Source organism: Nomascus leucogenys, chromosome 5, assembly GCF_006542625.1.
Source record: "Nomascus leucogenys isolate Asia chromosome 5, Asia_NLE_v1, whole genome shotgun sequence".
Taxonomy (NCBI): Eukaryota; Metazoa; Chordata; class Mammalia; order Primates; family Hylobatidae; genus Nomascus; species Nomascus leucogenys.
The window spans coordinates 139,225,481-139,251,870 of record NC_044385.1 but is presented as its reverse complement, the minus strand read 5'-3'; the positions used below and the strand labels follow the sequence as shown (position 1 = coordinate 139,251,870).

At 56.5% G+C, this 26,390-nt stretch overlaps 1 protein-coding gene across 1 annotated transcript in view; it reads right to left on the bottom strand.

Moving 5' to 3' along the window:
* The window catches only part of MCF2L (MCF.2 cell line derived transforming sequence like), a 100,675-nt gene that overhangs the window by 5,892 nt on the left and 68,393 nt on the right, over positions 1–26,390 (bottom strand). Inside the window, exons 5-26 of the mRNA XM_030812471.1 lie at positions 25,553–25,699; positions 24,895–25,044; positions 23,844–23,968; positions 22,284–22,398; positions 17,915–18,034; positions 17,290–17,481; positions 16,390–16,581; positions 15,343–15,502; positions 14,373–14,446; positions 14,090–14,163; positions 13,374–13,440; positions 11,605–11,720; positions 10,058–10,127; positions 8,207–8,299; positions 8,018–8,110; positions 7,231–7,356; positions 6,044–6,265; positions 5,678–5,770; positions 5,068–5,146; positions 4,844–4,910; positions 3,962–4,080; positions 2,451–2,525 (exon numbers count right to left, since the gene is read on the bottom strand). Coding sequence (XP_030668331.1) covers positions 2,451–2,525; positions 3,962–4,080; positions 4,844–4,910; positions 5,068–5,146; positions 5,678–5,770; positions 6,044–6,265; positions 7,231–7,356; positions 8,018–8,110; positions 8,207–8,299; positions 10,058–10,127; positions 11,605–11,720; positions 13,374–13,440; positions 14,090–14,163; positions 14,373–14,446; positions 15,343–15,502; positions 16,390–16,581; positions 17,290–17,481; positions 17,915–18,034; positions 22,284–22,398; positions 23,844–23,968; positions 24,895–25,044; positions 25,553–25,699 — 2,569 coding nt within the window. The remainder of the gene's footprint in view (positions 1–2,450; positions 2,526–3,961; positions 4,081–4,843; positions 4,911–5,067; positions 5,147–5,677; positions 5,771–6,043; positions 6,266–7,230; positions 7,357–8,017; positions 8,111–8,206; positions 8,300–10,057; positions 10,128–11,604; positions 11,721–13,373; positions 13,441–14,089; positions 14,164–14,372; positions 14,447–15,342; positions 15,503–16,389; positions 16,582–17,289; positions 17,482–17,914; positions 18,035–22,283; positions 22,399–23,843; positions 23,969–24,894; positions 25,045–25,552; positions 25,700–26,390) is intronic.

Here is a 26,390-nt window from a genome sequence, read left to right as displayed (position 1 = left end):
CCTCCCAGATTCCCAGAGGGCAGCACCTGCCTTCCCCATGCAGGGGAGATGGGAGATGACATCGGGGCGAAATAAACATGCAAAGGCAGCAACCGGGCAGCAGGCCCAGCGCATCCCACCTGGTGCCAAATGCATCAAGGCAGGACACATGCATACCAGGGAAATAGGCAGATGCTAATGGGATTTGAGCTTGGGCACAAACTGGTTCCAAATCCTATTTGGTGCCACTGGAAGCAAGTGTTTCCTTGCGACGGAGGGTGCAGGGCATGGGGAGGACAGAGGAGCTGCGTGCACGAATGCCTGTGTGCCCTGTGCCTGCAAAGCCACCACGGCAAGCTGTCTTGCAGGCCAGTTCCAATGGCTGACAGTGTCTGCGCTGGCGAGGAAAAGCCTGTGATAAGCGGAACTCTGCTGTCTGTGTAGAGAAGGGAGCTGGGCCTCGTCACCACCGTCAGCCAGCAGAGCACGGGGCCGCTCCTTCCACCCCACCTGGGTGCTTTGCCTTCTTGGGGTCACAGCTGGAGGCAGCTCAGCCTTCCAGGCACCACACCAGGCACATCTGTGTGAGAATTGAGGACTGTGATTTTCTGGTTGCAGACCTGCAGCTTGGCCTCCTGAGTGCACTTGCAGCTGCCCCCAGCAAGGGAGGCTGAGACACAGCACAGGGTGGGGGCCCAGGTGCCTCCTCTACAGCAGCAGGAACTGGCCTGTGGGGCCTGGCTGCCAGCATGCCCTCCCCGTCCAGGCCCCCAGTCGCTCTGAGGCACCGCACGCGGGGCCTCTGGCCAGACAGAACCAAAAATCTGATTGAGGACCGTAGGAACAAAAAAAGGGTGGCTGCTGTGTGTGCAGAGGAGCCGGCGTGGCGCGGGTAGGACCTTACACGCGAACCTCTCCACAGCGAGGCCGGCCTGTGCGGGGTGAAACCCAAGCGGCTCTGCCCCGGCACCACCAGAGACACAAAAGGATTCTTGAGCTGCCCTGGCCGTGGCTGCTCAGTGCTCCCCAGAACCTCTCTGCGGGCCGTCAAGAGCGCCGTGCTGGAATAGGGCGCGGGGGAGGCCAGCAGCGAAACGCAGAGGTCTGACCGTGATGGGAGCGGCAGCGCCTGGGAGCGGGCAGCCACAGGCCAGGCCAGCACCGCTGCACCAGGAGCTGGGGGATTCTGTGTGAAGGCAGGAGGCCGGGTGATGGCCAGGAAGGTGCCCTCTGTTTTCTGTAAAATAGCTCATTGGCCTTTGCTCAATGGAGTCACCACTTGCAGGGCTTGGGGAGCGGGCGCTGGGCAGCGCCCAGGCCACCCAGGACCACCTGGGCACACTACCACCGACCACAGGGGAAATGACCCACAGGCAGTGGCCCGGCTTCAACACCACACTGGCTTCCTCGAGACCCTGCAAGGCTGCACTGTCTTCATTCACGGATGACAAGACGGAAGCAGAGGCTGAGCTTGGCCAAAGTGCAGCAGAAGCGGCGTTTGGCCCACAGGGCCCGCCCGGCCCACCTTCTCCACCAGGGACCGGCTCTGCCGACTCCAGCTCACAAGCGGAGAGGGTTTGACAGACAAGAGTAGCCTCTCCCGGGAGACTGTCAACAGGGAAATGACTCCCTTGTCCCAAGCCCCTGGGGCCTCGAAGCAGCAAGCCAGGCGCCCACCCACTTGCAGGCAGGACGGTCAGTAACGCCGGGCCAGCTCCCTGCCTCTGAACTCACGCCCAGGGTGGCCACAGCTTCTGCCTGGATCCATGAGGCTTGCAGCATCATGTGAAGAGGCTGCGGAGGCGGGCGGGATGGGGAGGCTGTTTCTGCTTACACCCCCAGGAACCTTTGCAAATTTTTGAAAACTCGAGATTGCAAACATGAGCCCCCTCCCTGCACTTGAGGGTCCTCAACAGGACAGGGGAGGTCTCTAGGCTTCGCGGGGCAGTTTTCACCCTCAGAATATAAGGGAGGCAGGAAACGAGAAGGGCCAGGTTCCACAGGGAGCTCGGCCTCGTCGGCCCCAGGAAAGGAGGGTCTGGGTCGGCCCTGCCAGTTGCTATGTTCTGTGTTCCCAGCAGGAAGTGTCGGGGCAAACTGTGCCACAGGGAAGGGCAGGGAACGGGATGCCCTATAGCCAACAGCAGCCACTGGGCAGTGAGACCCCACCCAGCTCCACCCAGCACGGCCAGGTGACCAGCGCAGCAGCCGTGGCCAGCAGCCACCGACGGGGTGGGCAGTTCTGCAGGCTCCGGATAGACCTGCTGTGAGGAGTCGGCTGAGAGGCGTGCTGTCCTCGAGGACCTGTCGCCAGAGCATCACACATTGAACACAACCGCGTGTCTGCCTCTGCAGCATAAAGACCCACGCGAGCGTCCCCCTTAGGTGGCCTTGATGGCCACCAGACAGCCAGCTGGGCCGTGCTTCCTGCTGACGCAGAGTGGGTGCTGTGCCCAAGGGTGCCACTCTACCTCGCACACCAAAGGGAGTCGGGTCGCTCTTTACTTCATGCCGCTTGGCTTTTTTGTCAGGACTGGTAGGAGAAGCTGCAAGAGGAGGAGGAGGCAGAAATACAACCGGAGAGAGAGCGTGAGGAACGGCAGAGAGGAGGAGGAGGCAGAAATACAACCGGAGAGAGAGCGTGAAGGACGGAGGGAGGCGGCGAGGAGGCTGACCCGCGCTCGTGCCGGGAGGGGACACCCACATTGTGGCCCCTTTCCACTGAAGAAAAAGGAGCTTCTGTGAGCAAAACGCAGGGAGCCGAGGGGCCGCGCGGTGAAGGAGGGGCCAGGAGGGTGTGCGAGTGGGGGCTGCGGCACTCAGAGGCGTCCTTTCGGGGCCCGTCTCTAGGGACGTTTTCTTAGTTCTGCGCTAGCAGAGTTTGCAGCATCAGAATCTGTTGTTTGTTTGTTTCAAGTTTCAGGCCAACTTAAAAGCATTTTATAAATTGGAAAACACTCCTAATTCTCTGGGAAGAGCCCTTGTCCACACTGGCCTTCAGGGCTTTCCAGAAGAGCTGGCTGCACGCCAGGGCCGGCTTCCAGGGCCTCCTGGGCCCATTCCCCCGCCACGGATTTCCCATCGTGGAGCTCTCGCAGATGAGCAGGGCATTAGACGTCTCCATCTCAAGGGTCCCGTCAGCCCTGTTCACTAGCGGATGCCCCAGAAGATGGCTGAGCGGCCTCTGCCACCGGGCGGAGCAGAGACACGCAGCCGGAAAGGTCAGCACCCTGCAGGGAACTCACCTGAGAAGGCGGGGGTGAGGGGCAGGGAGAGGAAGGAGGGGGCCTGGAAAGCAAGGACAGCTCCATTTCTGAGCAAGCCTCCATTTGAAAAGCTCGCCTTCATTTCCCAAAGGAAAGCCACCCCTAAAGGATAACTCTGGGGTCTGTGTGTGAGACACAGCATCAGCGAACACGTGATTGGGTGGAAAGAAACGCTTTTGCGTGGCCGCCCTTGTGATGAAGGAGGCACGAATGGTCACACACGATGCATGACAGACGCCACCACGGTGAGGGTGGGTTTCAGGCAGGCGCTCCTTTTACCTTTCTGACCTTTGAGGTTAGCAAAGCCCTGCAGGGTAAAGCGCTTTCTGGAAAGCACAGAGCTTTCTGAGGCAGAGCTAGTGACCGTGTCATCTATGAAGGAAGAGAAAGAAACCATGCAGAGGGCATCACAACCCGGCGCGGAGGCGGGTCCGGCTGTGGTGGGGAGGGCCCAGGGCGGCTCCGGGTTGCACGCTGGGTCTCGGCCAAGGCTCCTTCTGGGGCTGGCCTAGCTGACGCAGGGGTGCAGAGCAACGAGAGGGAGGGGCTCTTCTGTGGGGTCCTAGGACTCTGTTAAGGGGGGAGCACGGGGCCCTGCACGCTCTGCAAACCTTCTTCACACTGCAGGAAGCGCACGTTTCTCGGACGCAGTGAGCACTCAGTGAGCAGCTCCATGTGAGGCCTCCCTGTGAGGCCCGGTCCCTGCACACACCCACCTCTGCCCTTTTCGGGGGGCTTTGTCAGTGGCGCTGAGCTGACGTATCCCTCCAGGCTCAGGGGGTCTGTTTTCCTTTCTTCCAGCTTCTTGATGTTCCTTGAGTTTCCTCTGGAGGGACTGTTGACATCAGACAAATCAAAAAGGAAATAGTATGTTGCCTGGTTAGTTTTTCAGAACACTCTGAGGACCTAAGGCATTCAGATATCTCTGAGCTCCTGGCCTGATCCTAAAGCAGCATCTCCTGCACATGTTTCTAAGTTAAACCTGGACAGGCTGGATGAGAGCAGACGCCCATGCTACTCGCTCTGAAGTAACAGGTTTTTTTTGGGGGGGGTTGGGGCAGAGGAGTGTTTCTTTTTTAAAACTACTGTTCTACGGATTATTTATTTAGGCCATATCCTGTTCCATGAATGATTAAAGGTAGCTTATATAAGAAACAGGATAAAGTGAAAAAAATAAGTGAATTAATAAAATAAAGAAAAAACAAGGCAGAAGAGACACGACGAAGCCACGGTCAGGGTCGGAGTCTGAAATGTGCCCACGCGTGTGCTGGGCCATCAGTGCCGGCTCCCAGCTAAGCACCGACTGTCTCAGGAAGGCTGGGGCGTGGCTGTGATCTGGACAGGCTGTGTGTGCGCTGCCGTGCTGTGAAACAGCCCACCCCGGGAAGAGCTGGAGAGGGACTGGGCATTGCCGGAGGCACACATCTGTGAAGTGCACCATCTGGGACTGACCCATCAGCACATCAACACCAGGGGCCTCAAGGAAAACCCCAATAACCACCGGGTCCCACTGACAGAGGCTGAGGACCCTGGCGTGCAAATGCCCCACTTGGGAGTGCTCCAGAAATGCAGGCCTGCGGCGGCGTGTCCATTCTCACCTGGTGCTGGTCGGGGCCGGCAGGGGCAGGCTCTGCGACTGCTCCAGTGCCCGGTGCTGGCTGGCTTCTGCGAGGAGGGAGCAGACAAACCACATGAACGAGCGTCTTTACTTCAACGCCAAGGCACCTTGCACATGCGGGGACTGTGTGGTTGCTTTGAACATATGTAAAAATGCACCTGAAGCGGAAGCTACGGGAAAACGATCGCTTGAAGACAGCCTCACCTCGACAAGCCTGCAGCTGGCTGGTCAGCACTTTCCGAATTTCATTCACCCATGCGGCTTTAATCTCAGGAGTTGGCGCCTGTTTCCCCAAAAGAAACGCCAGGAGGTGAGTACTCAGGCCCCCGAGGAAACACGCTTCAGTTTCACTCTGGGAACATCCAAGGATAATCTTAGGAGTCAAAGGTCAGATGGCTGCGTGTGAGGGGAGAGGAGGGAAGCACTGTGGGCTGGCCCCGGGTTGCCGGACCCTCTGTGCCCCATACACGAGACTGACTGAAGAAGAGCTGTGCCCGGCACCCAGGGCACGGCACCCTCCCCACCGTGAGAATCGGCCCTGCATGCCAGACGCACACTTGTGCCGTCCAGGGATGCACGGGCTCCCCTGGGGAGGGCGAGCCCATTTCCTCGCAGCACCCCCTCTGATGTGTACTTTTCCCCACATTTCATCCTGGGTCCAGCTCAGGGTGAAGACAGCCCAGGGCAGCGCCCTGAAGTGCACAGCGGCTGCTCCTGGCCTCGATGCAACTTCATGGCAGATTCTAGCACCGGTTCCCATGAGAAACCGTTCACGGCAATGTGTAAGAGGCCAGGGGCAGGGTGGGTGGCCCACCTGGACGATGTACACCTCCTCGCGCGCGTTGTACCAGATCTCAAACTTCTTAGCGTCTCCCTTCACGTTCTCCGTAATGCCGACGGCAGCCATCTGCGAGCAGAGAGTGGAGACGGGGTTCGCATGCACAGTGAACCCACTGCCTTGTTTTAAAAAGGTGTTGGTGCAGGCATGAAATGATGGAAATGCTTTGGGGGTGAGGGCTAAGAATGGCAGAATACCCCACCCCCACACTTAAGGCTGAGAGCTGGGTGTCAGCATGGCCACCTCAGACCCAGGTTTGTGGCAACAGGGACCCAGTTACAGATTTCCCCCCCTCGGAGTCTGTGGCCAGGAGCGTGCTGCTGCGGACCCGGGCTCACTTACGTTTAAGGACTGCTTGTAGCTGTAGGAGGGAGCTTTCTCATACCCCTCCCCGTTCTCCTCCCGCTTCTTGCAGAAGAGCACCGCCTTCTCGTGCAGGAACAGGTGCCGCTGCATGGGTTTGAACCTGGCCAGCTCCTTCACCTTGGTGTGGCCCCTCTTGTGGTCGGTCCAGACGCTGAACGAGCCCTGCATCAGCAGCTTGCCCAGGTCGCCGAGATTCCCCTAAATGCACAACAGCAGGGGTGTGTTCAGAACGGACAGGACTGGGACCATGGACACGCATCGCTGAGTGAAAGCAGCCACTCTGCAAAGCCCACCCATGGTGGGATTCCAGCTGCAGGGTGTCCCAGGAAAGGTAAGCTCGTGGAGACTGTGACAGGTCAGTGGGTGCCAGGGGCTGGGGAAGGAGGGATGGACTGGTGGGGCACGTGGGCTTCTAGGACAGTGAAGCTGCTCTGTGTGATGCTCTAGCGCTGGATGCAGGACGTTAACACGCCTGTCCAAACCGCAGCAGGCACAGCACCCAGAGTGAGCCCCGAGGGGAACAGCCCTCAGTCACTAATCAGCATCAGCGCTGGTTCACCACGTGTGGCAGGTGCGGCACCCATGCTAGATGTCAACACTAGGGGAAGCCTCAGGGCCTCTGATTTACACTCAATTATCTCACAAACCAAAAATTGCTGCAATAAATCAACTCTTAAAAAAAAAAAACAAACCTGAGAATGAGTGCTGGGTGGACATAAAGACGGGCAAAAGATGAATCAGCTGACCTGATGTGGGGCTCTATGGGGAAAGTGACATCTGCCTTCTGGGGCCACTTGCTCTAAGTCACCAGCCTGCAAATCGCAGCCCAGAAAACAGACGTTACGTCTGCCCCGAGCCATGCCTCCTCCCCAGGAGAAGACAAGGAGTGAGGGGGAGGTCTGAGCTGCATTCCTGCTGGAGATGGGTGCCCTCCAAGCAGGGGGCGCTTCCTGATTTTCTCCACGTCCCAGAGAGCCCAGTGGGGTCTGTGGACCTGGCTGTGGGGCCTGGGAGTGGGCTCATCTAGGGACCACCCCAGACCTCCTGCCCAGAACCTGCACATTCACACCAAAGTGTGGGGGGTGTGCAGGGAGGCCGCCGAGTTGCTGGGCTGGCGTATTCCACGGAGGCGGAGGGGAAGACCGGGCGTCTGGGCGCCTTACGTCATAGCCGGTGATAGCAATGAGGTGCATGGAGTCGTTCACGGCCTTCAGGATGCCCAGGATGGAGCTCAGCGCCTCCTGCAGGTCCTCAGCCCCCTCGCAGTTCTTGCTGTATTTCAGCATTTCCTGAGGGGCATGGGGTGAGGCAACCGTGTCAGGACACGGAGAGCTCTGGCTTCCCTGGAACAGACCACTCAGGAGCTTGGCACAAGGTAGGGACGCTGCTCACCCTCCCCTCGTCTGTAGGGAGCTGCCCTGCCTGTCCTCCTGCAGCTGGGACAGACTGAGTGGTGCTGCAGATGGGGCAGCACCCCTGCCAGGTGCAGACCCCTCGCACCTGCTCCCCGGGGAGTTTCCTCTCGCTACCCTAACCCTGGCCAAAGGCACAGAGTTGCAGTTTCCTGCCTGAAGGTTAGAGGGACCCACATGGCAAACTCATAGCTGGAATCCCCAGTCTAGGCCGCCCCACATCCCTGCTGTGTTCCAGCTAATCCGGGCGTGGCTCCACTCTGGAGGGACGGGTCAGCACATCACACAGAATCCCACGCGGGCTGGGCTGTGTGCAAACCCATGGGGACGGGGACTCGTCTGCTCACCTGCGTCCTCAGACCCCTAACAGCGGCACACAGTAGGACCTCAAAAGGCATCCCAGCCTCAGCACAGGCTCAGAGGAGGTGCCCTTGGCCTGGGAGGGGCAGGGCGCAATGGGGACGGGGCCCCAGGGCAGCACAGATACCTGGCCAGCGGGTGCCTGGGGAGGCCAGGCCACGGTCACTGCGGAGCCCACCTTGAGCAGCAGCTGGTACTTGGTGATCCTCTGCACTGGCTTCAGCAGGTAGGAGTCCAGGCTCAGCTTGTGGTCCAGCTTCCTCTGGCATTCCTGGAACCAACCCAGAGCCTTTGGTTTGCACAATTTTCATCATTCCTCAGGAGTCGGTTAGGAAAGGGAGTTCTAAAGGAAGGTCCGGGGACAAACCTGGAAGAACGGGCAGTCAGAGCACTGTCTCCACAGGCTCTCGGAGCGGGGCTTGTTCTGACAGTACTTCTCGTAGATCTGGAAATCCTCCATCTGCACCGAGGGACAGGCACCGCATCACGCAGTGAGGGACGGGCACCGCATCACGCAGTGAGGGACGGGCACCGCATCACGCAGTGAGGGACGGGCACCGCATCACGCAGTGAGGGACGGGCACCGCATCACGCAGTGAGGGACGGGCATCGCATCACGCAGTGAGGGACGGGCACGCATCACGCAGTGAGGGACGGGCACGCATCACGCAGTGAGGGACGGGCACCGCATCACGCAGTGAGGGACGGGCTCCGCATCACGCAGTGAGGGACGGGCACCGCATCACGCAGTGAGGGACGGGCACCGCATCACGCAGTGAGGGACGGGCATCGCATCACGCAGTGAGGGACGGGCACTGCATCACGCAGTGAGGGACGGGCATCGCATCACGCAGTGAGGGACGGGCACTGCATCACGCAGTGAGGGACGGGCATCGCATCACGCAGTGAGGGACGGGCATCGCATCACGCAGTGAGGGACGGGCACTGCATCACGCAGTGAGGGATGGGCAGCACATCACGCAGCGTCTTCCTGGCCCCGCGAGGCATGGCTGCTGGCCCCACAGCTTCCGAGGGCCGGCACTGGCTCCCAGGCTCCGCTGTGGGGCCTGCCCTCCATTAATGGGGCTCCCTGTCTCCCCTGACTTCCCAGAGCACAGGCGTGGAGTGGAGACGGGGTTCCACCGCAGCCATTCTTAGAAGGCCATTTATGGTGTGGTTTGTCGATTTGTTTATATAATAGAACTTCTAGCATTTTCTCTGGCAGTTTTACAAATTACCTGTTATTTAGCAAAAAACAGACCCTAACCCCACTGTGAAGTGCAGGTGCTCCTGGGCACTCAGGGCACAGACGGTTCTAGGGGCACAGGAGGGTTTAAGGCACAGGGCTCAGAAGTTTCTAAGGGCACAGGAGGTTCTGGGGGTACAGGAGGTTCTGGGGCACAGGTTCCGGGGGTAAAGGAGGTTCTGGGGTACAGGAGGTTCTGGGGGCTCAGGGGGTTCAGGGGGTTCTGGGGCTCAGGAGGTTCTGGGGTACAGGAGGTTCTGGGGGGCTCAGGGGGGTTCAGGGGGTTCTGGGGGCTCAGGAGGTTCTGGGGTTCAGGAGGTTCTGGGGCACAGGAGGTTCTGGGGTTCAGGAGGTTCTGGGGGTACAGGAGGTTTTGGAGTTCAGGAGGTTCTGGGTACAGGAGGTTCTGGGGGGCTCAGGGGGGTTCAGGGGGTTCTGGGGGCTCAGGAGGTTCTGGGGTTCAGGGGGTTCTGGGGCTCAGGAGGTTCTGGGGTTCAGGAGGTTCTGGGGCACAGGAGGTTCTGGGGTTCAGGAGGTTCTGGGGCACAGGAGGTTCTGGGGTTCAGGAGGTTCTGGGGCACAGGAGGTTCTGGGGTTCAGGAGGTTCTGGGGGTACAGGAGGTTTTGGAGTTCAGGAGGTTCTGGGTACAGGAGGTTCTGGGGGCACAGGAGGTTCTGGGGTTCAGGAGGTTCTGGGGGTACAGGAAGTTCTGGGGGTTCAGGAGGTTCTGGGGTACAGGAGGTTCTGGGGGGTACAGGAGGTTCTGGGGTTCAGGAGGTTCTGGGGTACAGGAGGTTCTGGGGCACAGGAGGTTCTGGGGGTACAGGAGCATCATGTTATCTCAGCCCCATTGAAAACATCAGTATTTTGTGATTTCAGTTGGTTAGAATGGGAACTTGCAGTAGAATCTGAAGTCATTATTCAGTAATTTTAAGAAGTTGTGACAAAATATACATCCAAACACCACGTACCCTCTCCAGAAAGCATCTTCCAACCAGTTCTGGGCAGTCGGTGTAGTTTTCCAGCTCCCTGAGGAATATCCTAGACAAAGAGGGTTTTTAAGTAGTAAGAAAGACAGGCCGAGTCACATGGATCAGTGACAAATGGATAGACATCATTTTTCAGAAGCTCTGGACAATTTAAGCCACTATGTGGCAACAATGCCCCGCATGACTTGGGGACGCTGCAGCCACGCCTGTCCTGAGCACCAAGCTCTCAGGTGCCAGCAGGTGCAGCCCCAGGCTCAGTCTCCTTATATTTCTGGCCTTGGCTGCACACAGAAGTTGGAGAGAGCTGCTTTTCCCTCAGCACACACATGGCTCACAGGGCCACAGGCAAAGACAGAGATGGGACCTTTCAGCGCCCTGGATGCACCACCCCCATAACTGGCCGTGGGTCTGTGGGTTCTCTGCAGACACACCCCGAGCCCTGGCCCTAGGCAGGGCCATCCCGACTCCTGGGCTGTTTTCCCTTTAGTTTCTGACTTGCATCTGTCCCCTGGAGGAAATCCAGCTGGAGGGGAAAATCATCTGGGGGGTGGATTTGGGGCATGAGCACAACAGCTTAAAGCTGTGGGGACCCCTGCATGCGGGACTGGCCGAGACCCTGAGGGCCATGAGGACAGATACTAAGGGACACTAAGGTTCTGCCCAAGCTCCGTGGATGTGGAAGGCTCCTTGGTTGTCAACTGCAGACCTGCTGCCTCCTTGTAAGTGGCAGGTGAGGTGATGATCATGGCAGGGGGCAAGAAACAGGGATCAGAACAACATCCCAAGCACTGGCGATTCCCATGGCCAGTGGGGCACGCTGGTCCCCAAGCACGTGACCTCACGGGAGCCACTCACATGGGCTCCTTCCAGGACACACAGCCGGGGCCGTCCACTGCAGCCTCCCTGGCATTCTGCACTGCATGCCCACCCTACACCTTCCCATGAGCTCCCCAAAAGTGTGTTAAAGCAGCCAAACAGCTCAGAGGAGTGGAGGACACGAGGCCAGACAGACCACCCGCACTGGAGAGGCCACGGGTCGCTCGGGGGACAAGCAGCCCCCGAGATGGGTAAGGAACGCCTAGTTTGCCGTCCTTTTCAAGAGCTTGGGAGCAAAACAGGCCTTGCTATGTGGTGTGGCCTTCGGTGACCCCCCCAAAGGGCTGAATACACACCTGGGAGGGGGTTCCGGCTTCCACCTGCCCAGCAGGATGAGGAGGGGATGAGGGGCAGGCGGGTCCCATTTCCTGCACCACAAAACAGGGTGCCCTCGGGGGCTCAGAGCCCTCTCCTCACGGCTGGTGGCTCACAACTCAGCTGCCTAGATGCAAGCCATCAGGCACGGTGCCACGTGGGCACTCAGATGGCCCCATGTACCCATACTCATGCCTGTGCCTCTGTGAGTCCACCCCTTGGGCGCCCCTCCCTAGCCAGGCTGGCCCGGCCTCCCCCCTATTCCAGCCCCCTGAAGCCAGCATCATTAGCTGCAAGAGATCACAGGTGCGTGCCTGTGTCGGGGGGGAAGGGCCCACCTGTTGTGGAAGTGATAGATTTCCTCCATGTTTCCAAACAAAACATCCTTCTTGTTGTGAAGGCCTGTTGACAGGAGGTGGGCCATCAGCGGGTTATCCATCTCTGCGGCGTAGCCCTGCAGGGAGAGCGCAGAGGTCGGCGGGGGTCCTGGGCTGCAGCCCACCCACAGCATCAGGCTGTGGTGCGGCAGGTGGGCCAGGCATGCCGGCTCATCTGTGGGCCAGGCCCTCCCTTCATCTTTATTCTCGGGTGATTTCTAAGTTATCTGGACAGGCATCCACCAAAGCAAAAACATTATGAACAGCACCAATTTGGGGGAATGGGGTGGAGGTTCTACCCTTCTCCCTTTTAACCTTTTATGATTCAGGTGTAACTGAAACAGAGGGCATAAATCTTATGTCTACACTTGGGTGACCACCACCTGCTCACACTCAGTAAATCAGACACCTGTCTACACTCGGGTGACCACCACCTGTGCACACTCGGTGACTCAGACACCCGTCTACACTTGGGTGACCACCACCTGTGAACGCTTGGTGAATCAGACACCCGTCTACACTTGGGTGACCACCACCTGTGAACACTCGGTGACTCAGACACCTGTCTACACTCGGGTGACCGCCACCTGCACACAATGACTCAGACACCTGTCTACACTCGGGTGACCACCACCTGTGCACACTCGGTGACTCAGACACCTGTCTACACTCGGGTGACCACCTGTGAACACTTGGTGAATCAGACACCTGTCTACACTCGGGTGACCGCCACCTGCACACAATGACTCAGACACTTGTCTACACTCGGGTGACCACCACCTGTGCATACTCGGTGACTCAGACACCTGTCTACACTCGGTGACCACCTGTGCACACTCGGTGACTCAGACACCCGCCTACACTCGGGTGACCACCTGTGAACACTTGGTGAATCAGACACCCGTCTACACTCGGGTGACCGCCACCTGTGCATACTCGGTGACTCAGACACCTGTCTACACTCGGGTGACCACCTGTGCACACTCGGTGACTCAGACACCCGTCTACACTCGGGTGACCACCACCTGTGAACACTTGGTGAATCAGACACCTGTCTACACTCGGGTGACCGCCACCTGCACACAATGACTCAGACACCCGTCTATACTCGAGTGAGCACCATCTGTGTACACTTGGTGAATCAGAGACCTGCCAACACTCAGGTGACCACCACCTGTGCACACTCAGTGAATCAGAGACCCATCTATACTCAAGTGACGACCACCCGTGCACACTCGCTGTCTACACTCAGGTGATCACCACCTGTGCACACTGGGTGAATGAGACGCCTGTCTATACTCAGGTGACCACCACTCACATCAAGCTCACCCAGGCAACCGCCCACTGCCAAGGTCACCTCTAATCCGCCTCCCACGTCAGACCAGTTTTGCTTGCCCCGGAGTGCTCCGTGCTGGGAATCGCATGCACCCTGTGGCCTGTGTTGGTGATGGTGTGTGTGTGGTTCGTTCATCTGTTGTGTATTAGCTCCTCTTTCTTGTTACCACACTCGTCCCCTGTGCGGACCCCCCAGAGCTGCCTGGTCCGTGTCTTGCTGATAGGCCCTGAGGGGCTCCCCGTCTGGGGCTGCTGTGACCAGGCTGCTGTGGACACTCTCTCACATGCATTTGGTGGACAGCAGGCTGCTCCCAGCAGCAGCTGTCAGAGGAAGCCCCACCAGCTGGCCCAGGTGAGTCCGCGTGGCAGTCGGCGCTCCCCAAGTCCAGCCTCACCTCCAGGACGCACAGCAGCTCCTCCACGTAGGCCCGTTCTGTGTCCAGGAGCTCGCTCATCACGTGCCTGGTGGCAGGTCATGTGGAGAGCAAAAAAGGTTAGCACTGGGAGGGCAGGAATGGTCTGCTCCACAGTCTCACAGGTGCCACCTAGAATGATGGCCTGCCCAGCGAGAGGGGACTGGCGGCGACGCAAAGCCCACGGGCTGGACGCTCCTTGAGGCTCCCCTCCCAGCTTGCGGCCTCAGACCCTGCAGATGGCGGCTGAAGCCTCCCTGGTTCCCAGAACGGCCAGCACTGTCTTGCCCCTGGCCTGGCACACACCGCCTGGTAGGAGGGATTCCCTGGCTCGCCTCCTGGGCTTTTGGGTTCCACCTGCACAAAATGAGCTCAGTTCCCCATGCTCATGGGCAAGTCATCCTACCCCTAGGATCCATCCCTAGAATCCACCCGAGTCTGTTATACCAAGAAGACACCCGCCCGCTGCCCGGCCTCCCTGAGCCTTCCTCATGGTGGGTATCTGTGTGGGCCAGGGCGGGGGTCTGGCATCGCCGGAGCTGCCCTCTGCCCGCGCCCTCACACACAGAAAGGCGGGGACGGAGCCTCAAGGGCCAACCCAAAAGCCCTGTGAGGCGTCCGCTCGAGTGCCTGAGGGCACCTGGTGGTCCAGGCTGCGGTCGGGGGGCCCCGTGAGGACAGAAGGGCAGCGCACCCACCTGCGCAGGATGGCCAGGCTCTCCTCCTCCTCCCCCGCTGAGCCGCGGCCCTGCCGGCTCTCACTCATCTCACTCTGGGGAGAAGAACAGCGTCAGGTCTGAAAGGCGGGGACGGAGCCTCAAGGGCCAACTCTCAAGGCCAGAGCCCACAGGTTCCCGTATGGGGACAGGGCGGAGTCCCCATGGTGGGGAGCTGGCCAGGGAGCTGGGCAGTGCCTGAGGGGGCCCGGCGTGAACCGAGGAGGCGGGTGTGGACGGCGGGGCTGTCGTGGGCAAGCCTCACCTTGGCCCTCCGGTAGGGCCCTCTCCGGAGCGCGCCGCCCTCGGAGCTGGAGTTCTCAGAGCCTCGCCGAATGCCTGTTGGGAAGAAGGGGAGCCGGGCCTGAGGTCCCCTCCGACCCTCTGGAGAGGGGACGTGTGTCCAGTGGGAAAAGGCCCCGAGGAGAGGGCAGGACTCGGCCTCTGAGGCCACAGGTGGTGGTGTGGGAATGGGGGGGACCATGGGGCCTCACTGCCCTGAGTCACCCCACGTTCCCACAGCCCACAGGGACACAGCGCCCGTGGGCTCCGACCTGGGAGAGCTCCCAACAGGCAGAAAATAAGGTCGCCTGGGAGCCAGTGCAGGAAGGCAAGAGCCTGGCCCGTGGGGCCCCTGGTGGGTTCGTGTGTGAGAAACCAGGAAGGATGGGAAGAGGGTTCGTTTGGAGACACGGAGGTGGCAGGGAAGTCTCTGGGAAATGGCGCGGCGCCCGGCTCGGCACAGGGGGCGGGTTCCGGACCAGCAATGCAGGCCGCACTGAGGCTCTTCAGGGCTCCGGGCGCCCAGGGTCTGGGCCGTGTGTGCGGAATGTTGTTTGGCGACAGCACTGGCAAAGGACGGACTGCGGAGCTGACACGGAGGCTGGAGCTGGGAAAGCCGGAGGTGGTTCCCCTGTGGGAGCTCCCCGCTTTCAGTTTTGGGCCACGTGGGCTTCACTGAGACCACTGAACCCTGCCAGCCTCGTGGAAAAGCAGCCACAACAATGCCCACAGGATGTGCGTGGCCGGGTCCTGACAAAACTCCGTTTATAAACATGGGCGAGGGGTGGCGGGAACCGGCCCTCAGGCCCTGAACTGGGGGCCCGGAGGTGGAAGGGGAGGAGGCGTGTGGAGACAGTTTTCGCAGGTGGCTGCCTCAGATGTGCCAAGCTCTCAACGCCCGGAGCTCCCCCGAGGGTCCCACAGCACCCGGGGCACGGGGCGGCCACACAGACCTGGGGAGGGGCAGGGCGACTTTGCCAGTGCCTCGGGTCTGGGGGCCACCGGCTGCACGGGCCGCGTCTGCCTGGCTGCCAGCTTCCTCAGGCTGGCCTGCCTGCGGTGGAACACCTCCTCCATGCTCGCCTGCTTCTGGAAGACCTTTCGCACGTGCTCCTGAAACCACATGCTCAGTAAGACGCCTTGCACGTGTTGGCGTCATCAATAAAAATGCACGGTCAGGCGCAGAACATGCCGGGGCACGCCCAACCCCGCTTTAAATGTTATCCATGCGGGGTCTGTCAGCGCAGCGCGGCTGCGTCCAGCCCTGGCCACCACGGACGGAGAGGGGGATGCAGTCCACCCACGGGATGGGGCCCTGGCCTCGGGAAAGGGCAGCTCCACGCGAAGGAGGGGCCTGCGGCCTTCCCCAGGCATGTGGAAGGCTCAGGAGGAGCCTGGTCTCAAGGGCATCACCAGGTCCCAGGGCCAGGCCATTCCTGAAGAACACGCCCACGCCACAAAGTCCGCCAGTGGAGGCGGGATGGCCACCTTGCAGGGTTGGCGTGGAAATAATTTCTGTGTTGAAAGGAAAATTCAGCTGGACCTCCCAACTGTGTATTTCTCTCATATGCCCATTATTTGGTAGTAATTCATTAAATGAGCCAGGTGTGGTGGCTTACACCTGTCATTCCAGCACTTTGGGAGGCCCAGGCGGGTGGATCACCTGAGGTCAGGAGTTCAAGACCAGCCTGGCCAACATGGTGAAACCCTGTCTCTACTAAAAATACAAAAATTAGCCGGGTGTGGTGGCAGATGCCTGTAATCCCAGCTACTCAGGAGGCTGAGGCAGGAGAATCACCTGAACCTGGGAGGCGGAGATTGCAGTGAGCCAAGATCGTGCCACTGCACTCCAGCCTGGGCAACAAGAGCGAGATTCCGTCTCAAAAAAAAAATAAATAAATAAAAATAATTCATTAAATGATTCTTTAAAACTTCCCACAGAGGAATGCCCCACTGCTTGGGACAGCAAGCTGCAAATGGAGAGCCCGAGTCAGCGTTACCATGAGATCTTGGTTGAGGATGGATTCGTATTCCTTGTAAATTGTGTTGAGCTCCTGGATCTTATTTTCCGCACCGGTCTCCAAAAACTTCTCGATTTCCTGGAGAGCAGCCTCTGCGCCGTCCTGGGACTGGCACTTGTCCACAGGTTGTGAGGCCAGTAGGTAAATCCCTTCATCACACCACTTCATGGACTGGAAACACAGAGCATTGCCGAGGGCAGGATGCCGTGAGAGGGTGAGCACGTCACCCTGTCCAGGCACACGCTGCCGGGGTGTGCTCCTGACAGATCCCGGGCCACCGACTCCTCATGCTCCCGCCACCCTGTCCAAAGCACCCCGAGGGGACACAGTGCTGGACAAGGCCAGTGAATTACCCAGGGCGGGGCCCGGAGAGGCAGGGAAAGTGCAGTAGGATCAACCAGGCCTCAAGCTTCTGGATCTTTTAAAGAAATCATTATTGGCTGGGCAGGGTGGCTCACGCCTGTAATCCCAGCACTTTGAGAGGTGAAGGTGGGAGGATCACCTGAGCCCAGGAGTTCGAGACCAGCCCGGGAAACATAGTGAGACCCCATCTCTATCACACACACACAAAATACAAGAATTAGCTGGGTACGGTGGCATGCACCTACAGTCCCAGCTACTTGGGGGCTGAGGTGGGAGGATCCCTTGAGCCCAGGAACCAGAGGTTGCAGTGAGCAAAAAAAATAAAAATAAATAAAACTGTGGCAAATGAATTCTAAAAAAAGACCTGCTAGGCCAACAAGACCAGAAAGGAAGGGTGCAAGGACATTTTCCAGCCAAGGAGCTGCCCTCCTCACGACAAAGGTCATCCAGTGGTGGATGTGGAAGAGGCTGGTTTCGCAGCTGAGGTGGGGTGGGGTGGGTTCCGGCTCAGCCTACCGTCTCCAGGCGGCGGTGCAGCTCCAGGGACTTGCTGAGCAGCCCCCTCCTCCTTGCGATCTCCGCAGAGAACTGGTCACAGAGGTGCCTGAGCTCCTGGCACTTGGGGCGGATGGAGTCTACGGCGTAGTGCTTGTTCTCAATGAGCTGCTCGCCGTCCAGAGACAGGGCCCGGGCCCTCTCCACGGCCACCTGTGGACGGCCACCCAGAGGACCAGCTCAGGCCTCTTTCTGTTCGAGGCAGACGGTGCCTCGCTGTACGGAATGTGTGCCCCGGGGCACACGTGTGTCTTGCTTTCTTTGTTTACTGCTGTGGATGCCTGAGATGCTGCCTAATCCCCGAAGCTGTTCTGTAGCAAGTGCTTCTGGGGGCTGTGGTGGTCCTAGCAAAGGCATTGCCCGTCTGCAGGGACCTGACCCAGAGGAGGCCAGGTAGGGCCACATGCTGTGGGGAAGGTGTGGGAAGGGAGGGGTACAGGCAGCAGCCCCCACCCCCTGTGGACGTCTCTGGGGGGTGTGGGGGTCTGTTCTCCGTTGGCGGGAGGCCCATTCCTGCACCTTCCTGAGCAGCACTTGATGACGCTGCCCACACTCTCCCGCCGCCCCAGCCGGGACCCTGCCTTACGCCCGATTTCTCCTCGAAGCTGGCCAGGTCCTTCAGCAGGTGCTCCACATGCGCCAGGCTGTTGCCGATGTCCGTGAAGGTTGCTATCTTCTGGGACACTGCGTCCAAGATGGCTTTGACCTGGAACAGAGGAGGGCCCATCTCAGGGGGGTGTCTCCCTCACCTGAACAGAGAGAACCCACTCCAGCGCTCCAGATCAGGGAAATGACAGAACTCAAAGTCAGGCCACGTGGTCATCAATCAAGCAGGGACCACAGTCAGACAGGTGCAAAGTCGGCCCTGAGTGGTCACCAACCAAGCGGGGACCGTGGGGCCTCTGGGTCGACGCTACCCACCAGTGATCTCACTGGCAGGACACTTGTTTCTCTGTGGCCTGTGTGTGCCTCCGTTTATCAACCACATGCCTGAAAACAGCATGAAGAGAAGATGAGATCACGCAAGGACAAGGGCCCTGGGAGCCGAAAGCCAGCAGCAATATGGACGCTGGAATTGTCAGCATTCCTACTGGATCCTAGGCGTGGAGAATTATGTAACTCAGTCCCTTCTAGCTTGCTACTAACTTCTAATGTCTACGATTTCTGCCGTTGGCAGGAAGACGACGGGTGTCATAGAAATGATTTTTAATTTTTAATTTTTTTTTTTGAGATGGAGTTTTGTTCTTGTTGCCCAGGCTGGAGTGCAATGGCATGATCTTGGCTCACTGCAACCTCTGCCTCTCTGGTTCAAGTGATTTTCCTGCCTCAGCCTCCCAAGTAGCTGGGATTATAGGTGCCAGCCATCACACCCAGCTAATTTTTGTATTTTTAGTAGAGATGGGGTTTCACCATGTTGGCCAGCTTGGTCTCGAACTCCTGACCACAGGTGATCCACCCGTCTTGGGATTACAGGCATAAGCCACCATGCCTGGCCTGATTTTTAAAACATATAACCACTTATTCCTTTAAATACAAAAGCTTTTAATTTTTGTTATTGGAAATGATCCTGAGAACGGGTGTGTACGCAGACATCCCAGTGCCAAGGGGGTTGTAGTTCAGATGGCCTGGGGTTAAAGGCCAGGAAGGCAGGATTCTTGTCCATCCTTGAACCCCCTGCATCTGGCACAGCTGATGTGTGAGACTTCCCTCCATGTTACGCACAGCCACTGAGTTATGGATAATGCACCACCTCTCAGAAACTAGCTCGGATATAGAATTCAATACCATCAACCAACGGGATCTAACTGATATTTATAAAACTTCACCTAACAATAGCAGAATACACATTCTTTTCAAGCGAGGAATATATACCAAGAAAGACCATATTCTTGGGTCATAAAACAAATCTCAACACATTTATAAGAACTGAAATCATACAGAGTATGTTCTCTGATCACAATGAATCAAACTTGAAATCAAGAATGGAAAGACAACAGGAAAATCTCTGAACACTGGAAGCCAAACAACATACATTTAAATAATCGATGGGTCAAAGAGGAAGTTCCCAGGGAAATTGGAAAAAAAAAAAGTCTGGACTAAATGAAAAAGAAAATACAATACATCAAAATTTGTGGAACACAGCTAAATCAGTGATGAGAGGGAAATTTGTAGTGTTCTTATTAAATATGTATGTTGGAAAAGAGGAATAGTCTCAAATAAAGAATGTAAGTTCCCACCAAAGCAATTTGTAGAAATAATAAAGGTAGGACCAGAAATCAATTAAATTGAGAACAGAAAACAACAGAGAAAACTAATGAAACAAAGAACGAGTTCTCTGGATAGATGAGGAGTGATACATCTCAATCTAGATTGACAAAGAAAAAAAGAAAGAAGATGCAAATTACAAATATCAGAAATGAAACAGGGAATATCACTACAGACCCTGCAGACGTCAAAAAGATAAAAAAAATACTATCAACAACTTACACATTGCCTTGAGAAACACATTACTATATCTCATTGTGAAACAGATAGTTTCAATAGTTGCATAACTATTAAGGACACTGAATTCATAATTTTAAAAGTCTCCCAAAGAAATCTCTAGGCCCAGATAGTTTTATTGAGCATCTACAACAATCCTACAACTAACATTACACCTGATAGTGAAAAACTAAACACTTTCCTCCTAAGGTTGGGGACAAGGCAGAGATGTCCAGTCTCGCCACTCTTATCAAATGGTGGAAGCTCTAGTTGGGGCAGTACACAGTGGGGCAGGGTGTTGGGGGTGGGGGATAGAATAAAAGGTATATCTTCAAAAAGAAGAAACCAAACTGTCCTTATTTGCACATGACATGATGGTCTATATGGAAAATTTCAAGGACTTCACAGAAAACCATCTCGAATACATGTGCTCAGCAAGGTCGCAGGAGACAAGATAAATATACAAAAATCAATCGTGTTTCTATATGCAGCAATGAATACATAAATGCCAAAATTAAAAATATAATACTGTGATGACTTCTTAAAATGGAATATTAAAGGTAAGTCAAACAAAATACATACTGAACTTGTGTGCTGAGAACTACTCGACACTGATGAAAGAAACCAAATGCTGAGAATACCACGTTTGTTGATTAGAAGACTCAACACAGTAAAGACATTGATTCTCCTTAAAATATAGGTTGAACACAACTCCTGTGAAAACCCCAGGAAATTTGTTTTTATATATGTAGACAAGATAAATTTAAAATTGGCATGAAAATGCAAAAGAACTAGAAGCTAACACAATTTTGAAAAAGAAAACAGAGGGAAGAATGAGTGTACTTGATTTCAAGACATTATATAGTTGCAGTAATTAAGACCTTGTGGTACAGACAGGGGAACAGGTATGTAGATAAACGTAATTGAATAGAGAGTCTCCAGAACAGACCCACACAAATGTGCCCAGAGTTTTGACAACGGTGGAGAGGAAATCCAGTGGAAGAAAGGGCCTTTTCAACAAACGGCGCTATAGCAATTGGACATCCAGAGGTAAAACAAATCATGATCTAATTCTCATACCTTATACAAAAATTAGCTCAAATTAGGTCATAGACTTCAATGTAAAACTATGAAATTTGGGGGGAAAAAGGCTTAGGGGAATATACTTGGAATCTAGGACCAAAAGTATAATCTTTAAAAGGAGAAATTGACAAATTGGAGTTCGTCAAAATTAAATGCTTTGGCTACGTGGAAAAACCCTGTTAAGAGGATGAAAAGACAAGTTACAGACCAGGAGAAAATATGTGCAAACCACATATGTGACAAAGAACTAGTATCTGCAGTATATAAGGAATTCTCAAAATGTAACAAAACCGTAAAACAAAAGCACAAAACCAAACAATCCAGTTAGAAAATGGGCAACAGAAATAAGACATTTTACCAAAGAGGATATGGGAATGGCAAATAAGCACGTGGAAAGGTGTTTAGCACCATCAACACTGGGGAAACACAATGGAAAACCGCCGTGAGATTCCATGGCACGCACGTCAGGATGTGAGCATAATATAAAGAATCACTACACCACCACGTGCTGGGGAAAGGGGAAGCAACTAGTCTCTCATACACTGAGAACCGTTTGGCACTTTCTTAAACGAAACATGCAACTGCTATATAACCCTGCAATTACATTCTGGGCATTTAAGTCAAAGAAATGAAAACTTACATTTACACCAACATCAGTACATGAATGTTTGTAACAGCTTTATCTGTAATACTCAAATCCGGAAACAATCCAGATACCCTTCAACAGGTGAATGATTGAAAGAACTGCGGTCCGTCCACACCGAGGAACACAATGAGTGAGCCACCGGCACCTGGGGGTCTGCAGAGAGCTGTGCTGAGCAAACAAACCAATCCTAGAAGTGACATTCTGTGGGATTCATTTATGTTACATTCTTGAAATGGCAAAAGTACAGCCACGGAAACAGATGAGTGGTTGCCGGGGGCTGAGGAGGGGCGGGCTGGGAGGAACATGAGTCCACGAAGGGCTGCAGGAGGGAGATGTCTGGGTCTGGCTGCACTGGCCGTGTCGCTGTGCACCTCATGACTGTGACACCGTCCTACAGTCTGGCACACAGCAGGCACATCCTACATGCATGCTGAATAAAAAAGCATGCAAATGACTATGAAGGGAGAGCAAAGGCTTCCTACTTTACGAATAATGCAGTGTAAGCGCATCCCAGTGAGCCGATTTTCAATCACCTTTCTATACAACGACGCAGTCATCAATTGTGCATTTCAAGGCTCAGCCTGACTTAATCTCACAGGCTCCACCTGGCAAATGGAGACTTTTCTGCATTAAGCCAAAGTCAACTGGGTGGCACGGCTTAGCTCCTGGCACTGGGACCAGGGCACAGGCACAGGAGGCCCTGTGGGCATCAGGGCGGCTGCCGGCTCCACCCAGGGCCACTCACCTCCCGGAAGCCCTGCTCAAAGTGCCGGAGCTGCAGACACTGCTCCAGTTTCTGCTGATGCTTCGCCCAGAACTCATCGAAGGCAGCCTCGGTTTCGTTCAGCTGGGCCAGGAGCCTGGGAAAGAGGAGTTGATCGTCTGTGTGGCCCACGGCGCCCCACGCAACGTGGAGCGCAGTGGGTGTTCGAGCGACCCCAAGGCTCATCTCCACCCCGGGCCTTCCTGAGATCCTGGCCTCCGCTCACTCCCTGCACCTAAACCTGGGATCCGTGGGTGCGGGCACTCAGGGCTGTCAGCACGGGAGGGAGGCCCTGGAAAAAGCAGCAGGGGCTGTGTGCTCTTCTTCCTGCTTCTCTGCCTCTAGGTCACTGCGACTAGGCTGAGCCACCGAGTTTGTTCGTTTCATTTTTATTTTTTAAAAATTTAAAAACTTTTTTAAAAATTTATTTTTTGAGATAGGATTTGGCTCCATCACCTGGGCTGGGTGCAGTGGTGCAATCTCGGCTCACTACAACCTCTGCCTCCGAGTAGCTGGGACTCCAGCTGTGCACCACCCAGTCAGCCCCATGCCCACCCTGCCAGGCGTGTGGATGGATCAGCTTCACTTTACAGTTGAGGAAACTGAGTCTTTGGGAAGATGACAAGGTGCCCGACACAGGCCAGGGCAGGGCCCACCCTCATGGGCTGTGCTGCAACCTCTGCCTCATGGGTCACAGCACCCCATCTACGAGGAGCCCCTCAAGGATGCACCCTTGAGTACCCGGGGCCTCTGGCGTGTCCCTGGCACACAAGGCAGCTCAGGGTGTGGGCCACGCTGCGTAAGAGTCAAAGGCAGCTGAGAGTCAAAAGGACCAGCTTGGTCCAGGCCTGGGTGCGCCCCACACGGCCTTGCTGGACAAGCCGCTGTCCAGCTGTGCGGGCCCTGCTCCTCAGCTGGGAGGCAGGGCTGATAGCACCCACCAGCGAGATGGGACAGGAGAGGCTTGGGAAGTCTTGGGGAGGATGGCACGGGGGAGGCCCAGGGAGTTCTTGGGGGGTGAGGGGGGCGCTCAGGGAGTTCTGGACATCCTAGAGCACCGTGCCGACCACACAAGTGCCCTAGCCTGTGCTGCTATAAAGCTGGAAGCCCAAGGGAGAAATATGAGAATCACACCTTTTACAATGAAAGTAAGAAACACTAGCTGCAGCGAGGAGAACCCCAAGCTTTCTCCCTGTCCGTGGAAGCCCCGCTTGGAATGCAGAAGCCCCAGGTCTAAGGCGCTCCATCGCCTCTGCTTCCCCTAACACCTCCTTCGTGCCTGCAAAAGGGCGTTTGCTCTAGGAAATTGTCCCCAAAACAGCAGCTTTCTGTGGGGTTCAGGAGAAAAGCATTTCAGCAGGAGGAGCCAGGTCCACACAGGCTCGGAGGCTGGCTGCTGTGCTAGCCCTGGCCAGGAGTGGGGTTGCCTGCCACGCTGCTTGCTATTTCCGTGGCCTCTTTTTTTTCGCAGAAGCTGTGTGCCTGAGAGGATCCTGTCCTGGACCGGGACAGGATGAGGGCAGGAAGGCGGCCGGGCCTCACCTCTGCACGGTGGCCTGGTTGTCAAGCTGGTCCTGGTTCACACCGGGCTCTGAGCCCTCAGCCTGCAGCTCCCCGAGGCTCTCCAGGACACTGTGCCCCTCTTTCAGTGCCAGCCTCAAATCCTCCTGTGGAGAGAACGCAGCCTCGCACTCCGGCCCCGTCCAGGCACACAGTGCAGCCCTCGTGGGGCCATGCTCTTGAGGGGGCGGGGACTGAGGAGGGGGTCAACCCCTGACCCCCGAGTCTTCCCAGTCTTTTCTGTGGGGTCGTGCAGGCAGGTGGGCCGATGTGAGGGACTCCTCACTCCTGTGTGCCCCGGGGCAGAGCTGCCGTTACAGGTCACTCAGGGCAACGGGTTAGTTGAAAGAGTCACTGGAGACCAGGCTTTCTCACGGTGCCTGCTCCTGGTCCTCAGTGTCCTCACGGCGGAGCGGCCCGGTGAGCACAGAGACACAGTCCTCGGGGACACACCAGCAGGTCATGGCCCTGGGCCACCATTGCTGCAAAGCCAGCAGCGTGCCGGTGGGCCAGGGGCAGAACAGAGCAGGGAGCACATGCTCCTCAGAATACGTTTGTTCCAGCAAGCACTGTGGACACGTGAGCACTGGGAGTGTTCTGCAAACAGGAATTCCAACCACCACTTCATCGCCTGCTCGGCATGAGAAACCGGCACAGACATCCTGTCTCGGTCACACTCAGAAGCAAGAGATGTGTATTCGGGAGCTCCCCGCACAGACAGCCAAAAGTGCTCCTGAGAGGAGAGCCACCCCTGGTCCCACTCCTGAAGCCACGGCCGCCCAGGGCCAATGGTCGACCCAACACCAGAACGGCAGCCACAGCCGGCGATCTACAGGGTTCATTTATGCTCCTTTTATTCCGTTCTCATCGGAGAGGTTGCCGAGCTAATCGCCATCAAAAGGCTTCTCAAGCCTGCTGACGTCTTGGGTCTTACGTGCTGCTGACACAAACTCCCGCTGGGACGGAAGATCCCCGGCAGCTTCCGACTGACCGGAGCCCCCTACAGCTTCCAACCGGAGCGCCCCCCACGTACCTTCGCCTTGTCCTTCTTCTCCGTGTGCGCACACAGCACTGAGCTTGTCGACTGGACGTCATTGGGCAGCTCTGTTTCGGCCAGCTCGGTCCCGAAGGACTGCAGCATCTGAGCCGTCTGCTTCACCATGAGGGCGAAACTTTCGATGGCCTTGGGGACAGAGAAAACACAATTGCATGCCTTGTGCACTGCACCCACCTCCTGCGGCCCTGAAAGCAGACACCGGCAGAAACTGTTCCTGCACAGACCCATCAGGCGAGACCGGCTGACGCGAGGACGGTGAACGCCCTCCCATAGTCTCCTGCCCTCCTCGACCTCTGCAGAAACATACCAGGCACACTCTACACATGTGCCCGTCACCTAGAGTCGCCTGTGCCTGCGCTGCCTCTCCCTGTTGAGAGCAGTGAGTGCTGCAAACCACAACGCAAGGGTTTTTTTTTTGGTCTCAAGCCCAGAGAAAGCCACTCCCAAACTTACTACTCATGTTACTTCTTTACAATGACTAAGGTCCACTGAGACCATCTCCTCATTCTTGGGAAAGAAAACGACTGTTAATGTGAACATGTTTTTGGAAAGGGCCGCGTTGTAATGCAAGAGCAATTCTGTGGAAGTACTCGAGCTGGTAGCAGCCAGCCCCACTGGCCCCGATGTGGCTCACCGTGCGCTGGCACAGCCACCGGGAGTGGCAGTAGTCCAGGGTCCCGCCCAGGTCCTCGGTCAGCTGCGACTTATCGATGTAACCGTGTAAGTCTGGTACGGAGCTCAGCATTATGACCTGGAGGAGAAAGGGAATGCGTGGTGGTGTCTGGGATTATTGTTGGCTCCCAAAAGAGCTGCCCCATCAGCAGAACACCCAGCAGCACAGAGAGGACCACGTCTGCCTGGACACTGCGAGTGGCTGTGCGGATGGGGGCACCTGGATGCTACGGGCGGCTGTGCCGATGGGGGCACCTGGACACTGCAGGAGACTGTGTGGATGAGGGCACCTGGATGCTGCGGGTGGCTGTGCGGATGGGATGCAGCTCAGAGCTCCGCCAACAGTGCCTCTCGTGGTGGCGTGTGCAGCTCAGGGCCCCGCCGACAGCACCTCTCGTGGTAGCGTGTGCGTGTTATGGCCCTTATGATAGAGATAACTCTGTGTGCCCTCCTTCCCTCCTGTTTGGCAGGCACTGCACACTAGCCATAGGCTTTATGACCACAGACGCATCACGGGGAGCGAGACTGACCTCACGGGTCATCCATGCCACAGGCTCCCCTGCACAATGGCTCCACAGCAAGCCGTCAAAATGGGTTTCACAAAAATCACCAGCATCTCCAAACTCACAGCCCCACTTAGATAATTCTTGAAATTAGAGTGGATGATGTGAAGGATGCAGTTGTCGACACGTGTGTGTCTGTTTTTCAGTGCTGTGTGCTGAACTCAGCTGTAGAAAGGAGACATGAGGGAGAACAGTGGCCCCGGCACCTCTGCTGCTGTGACTATCTGGCAAAATCAC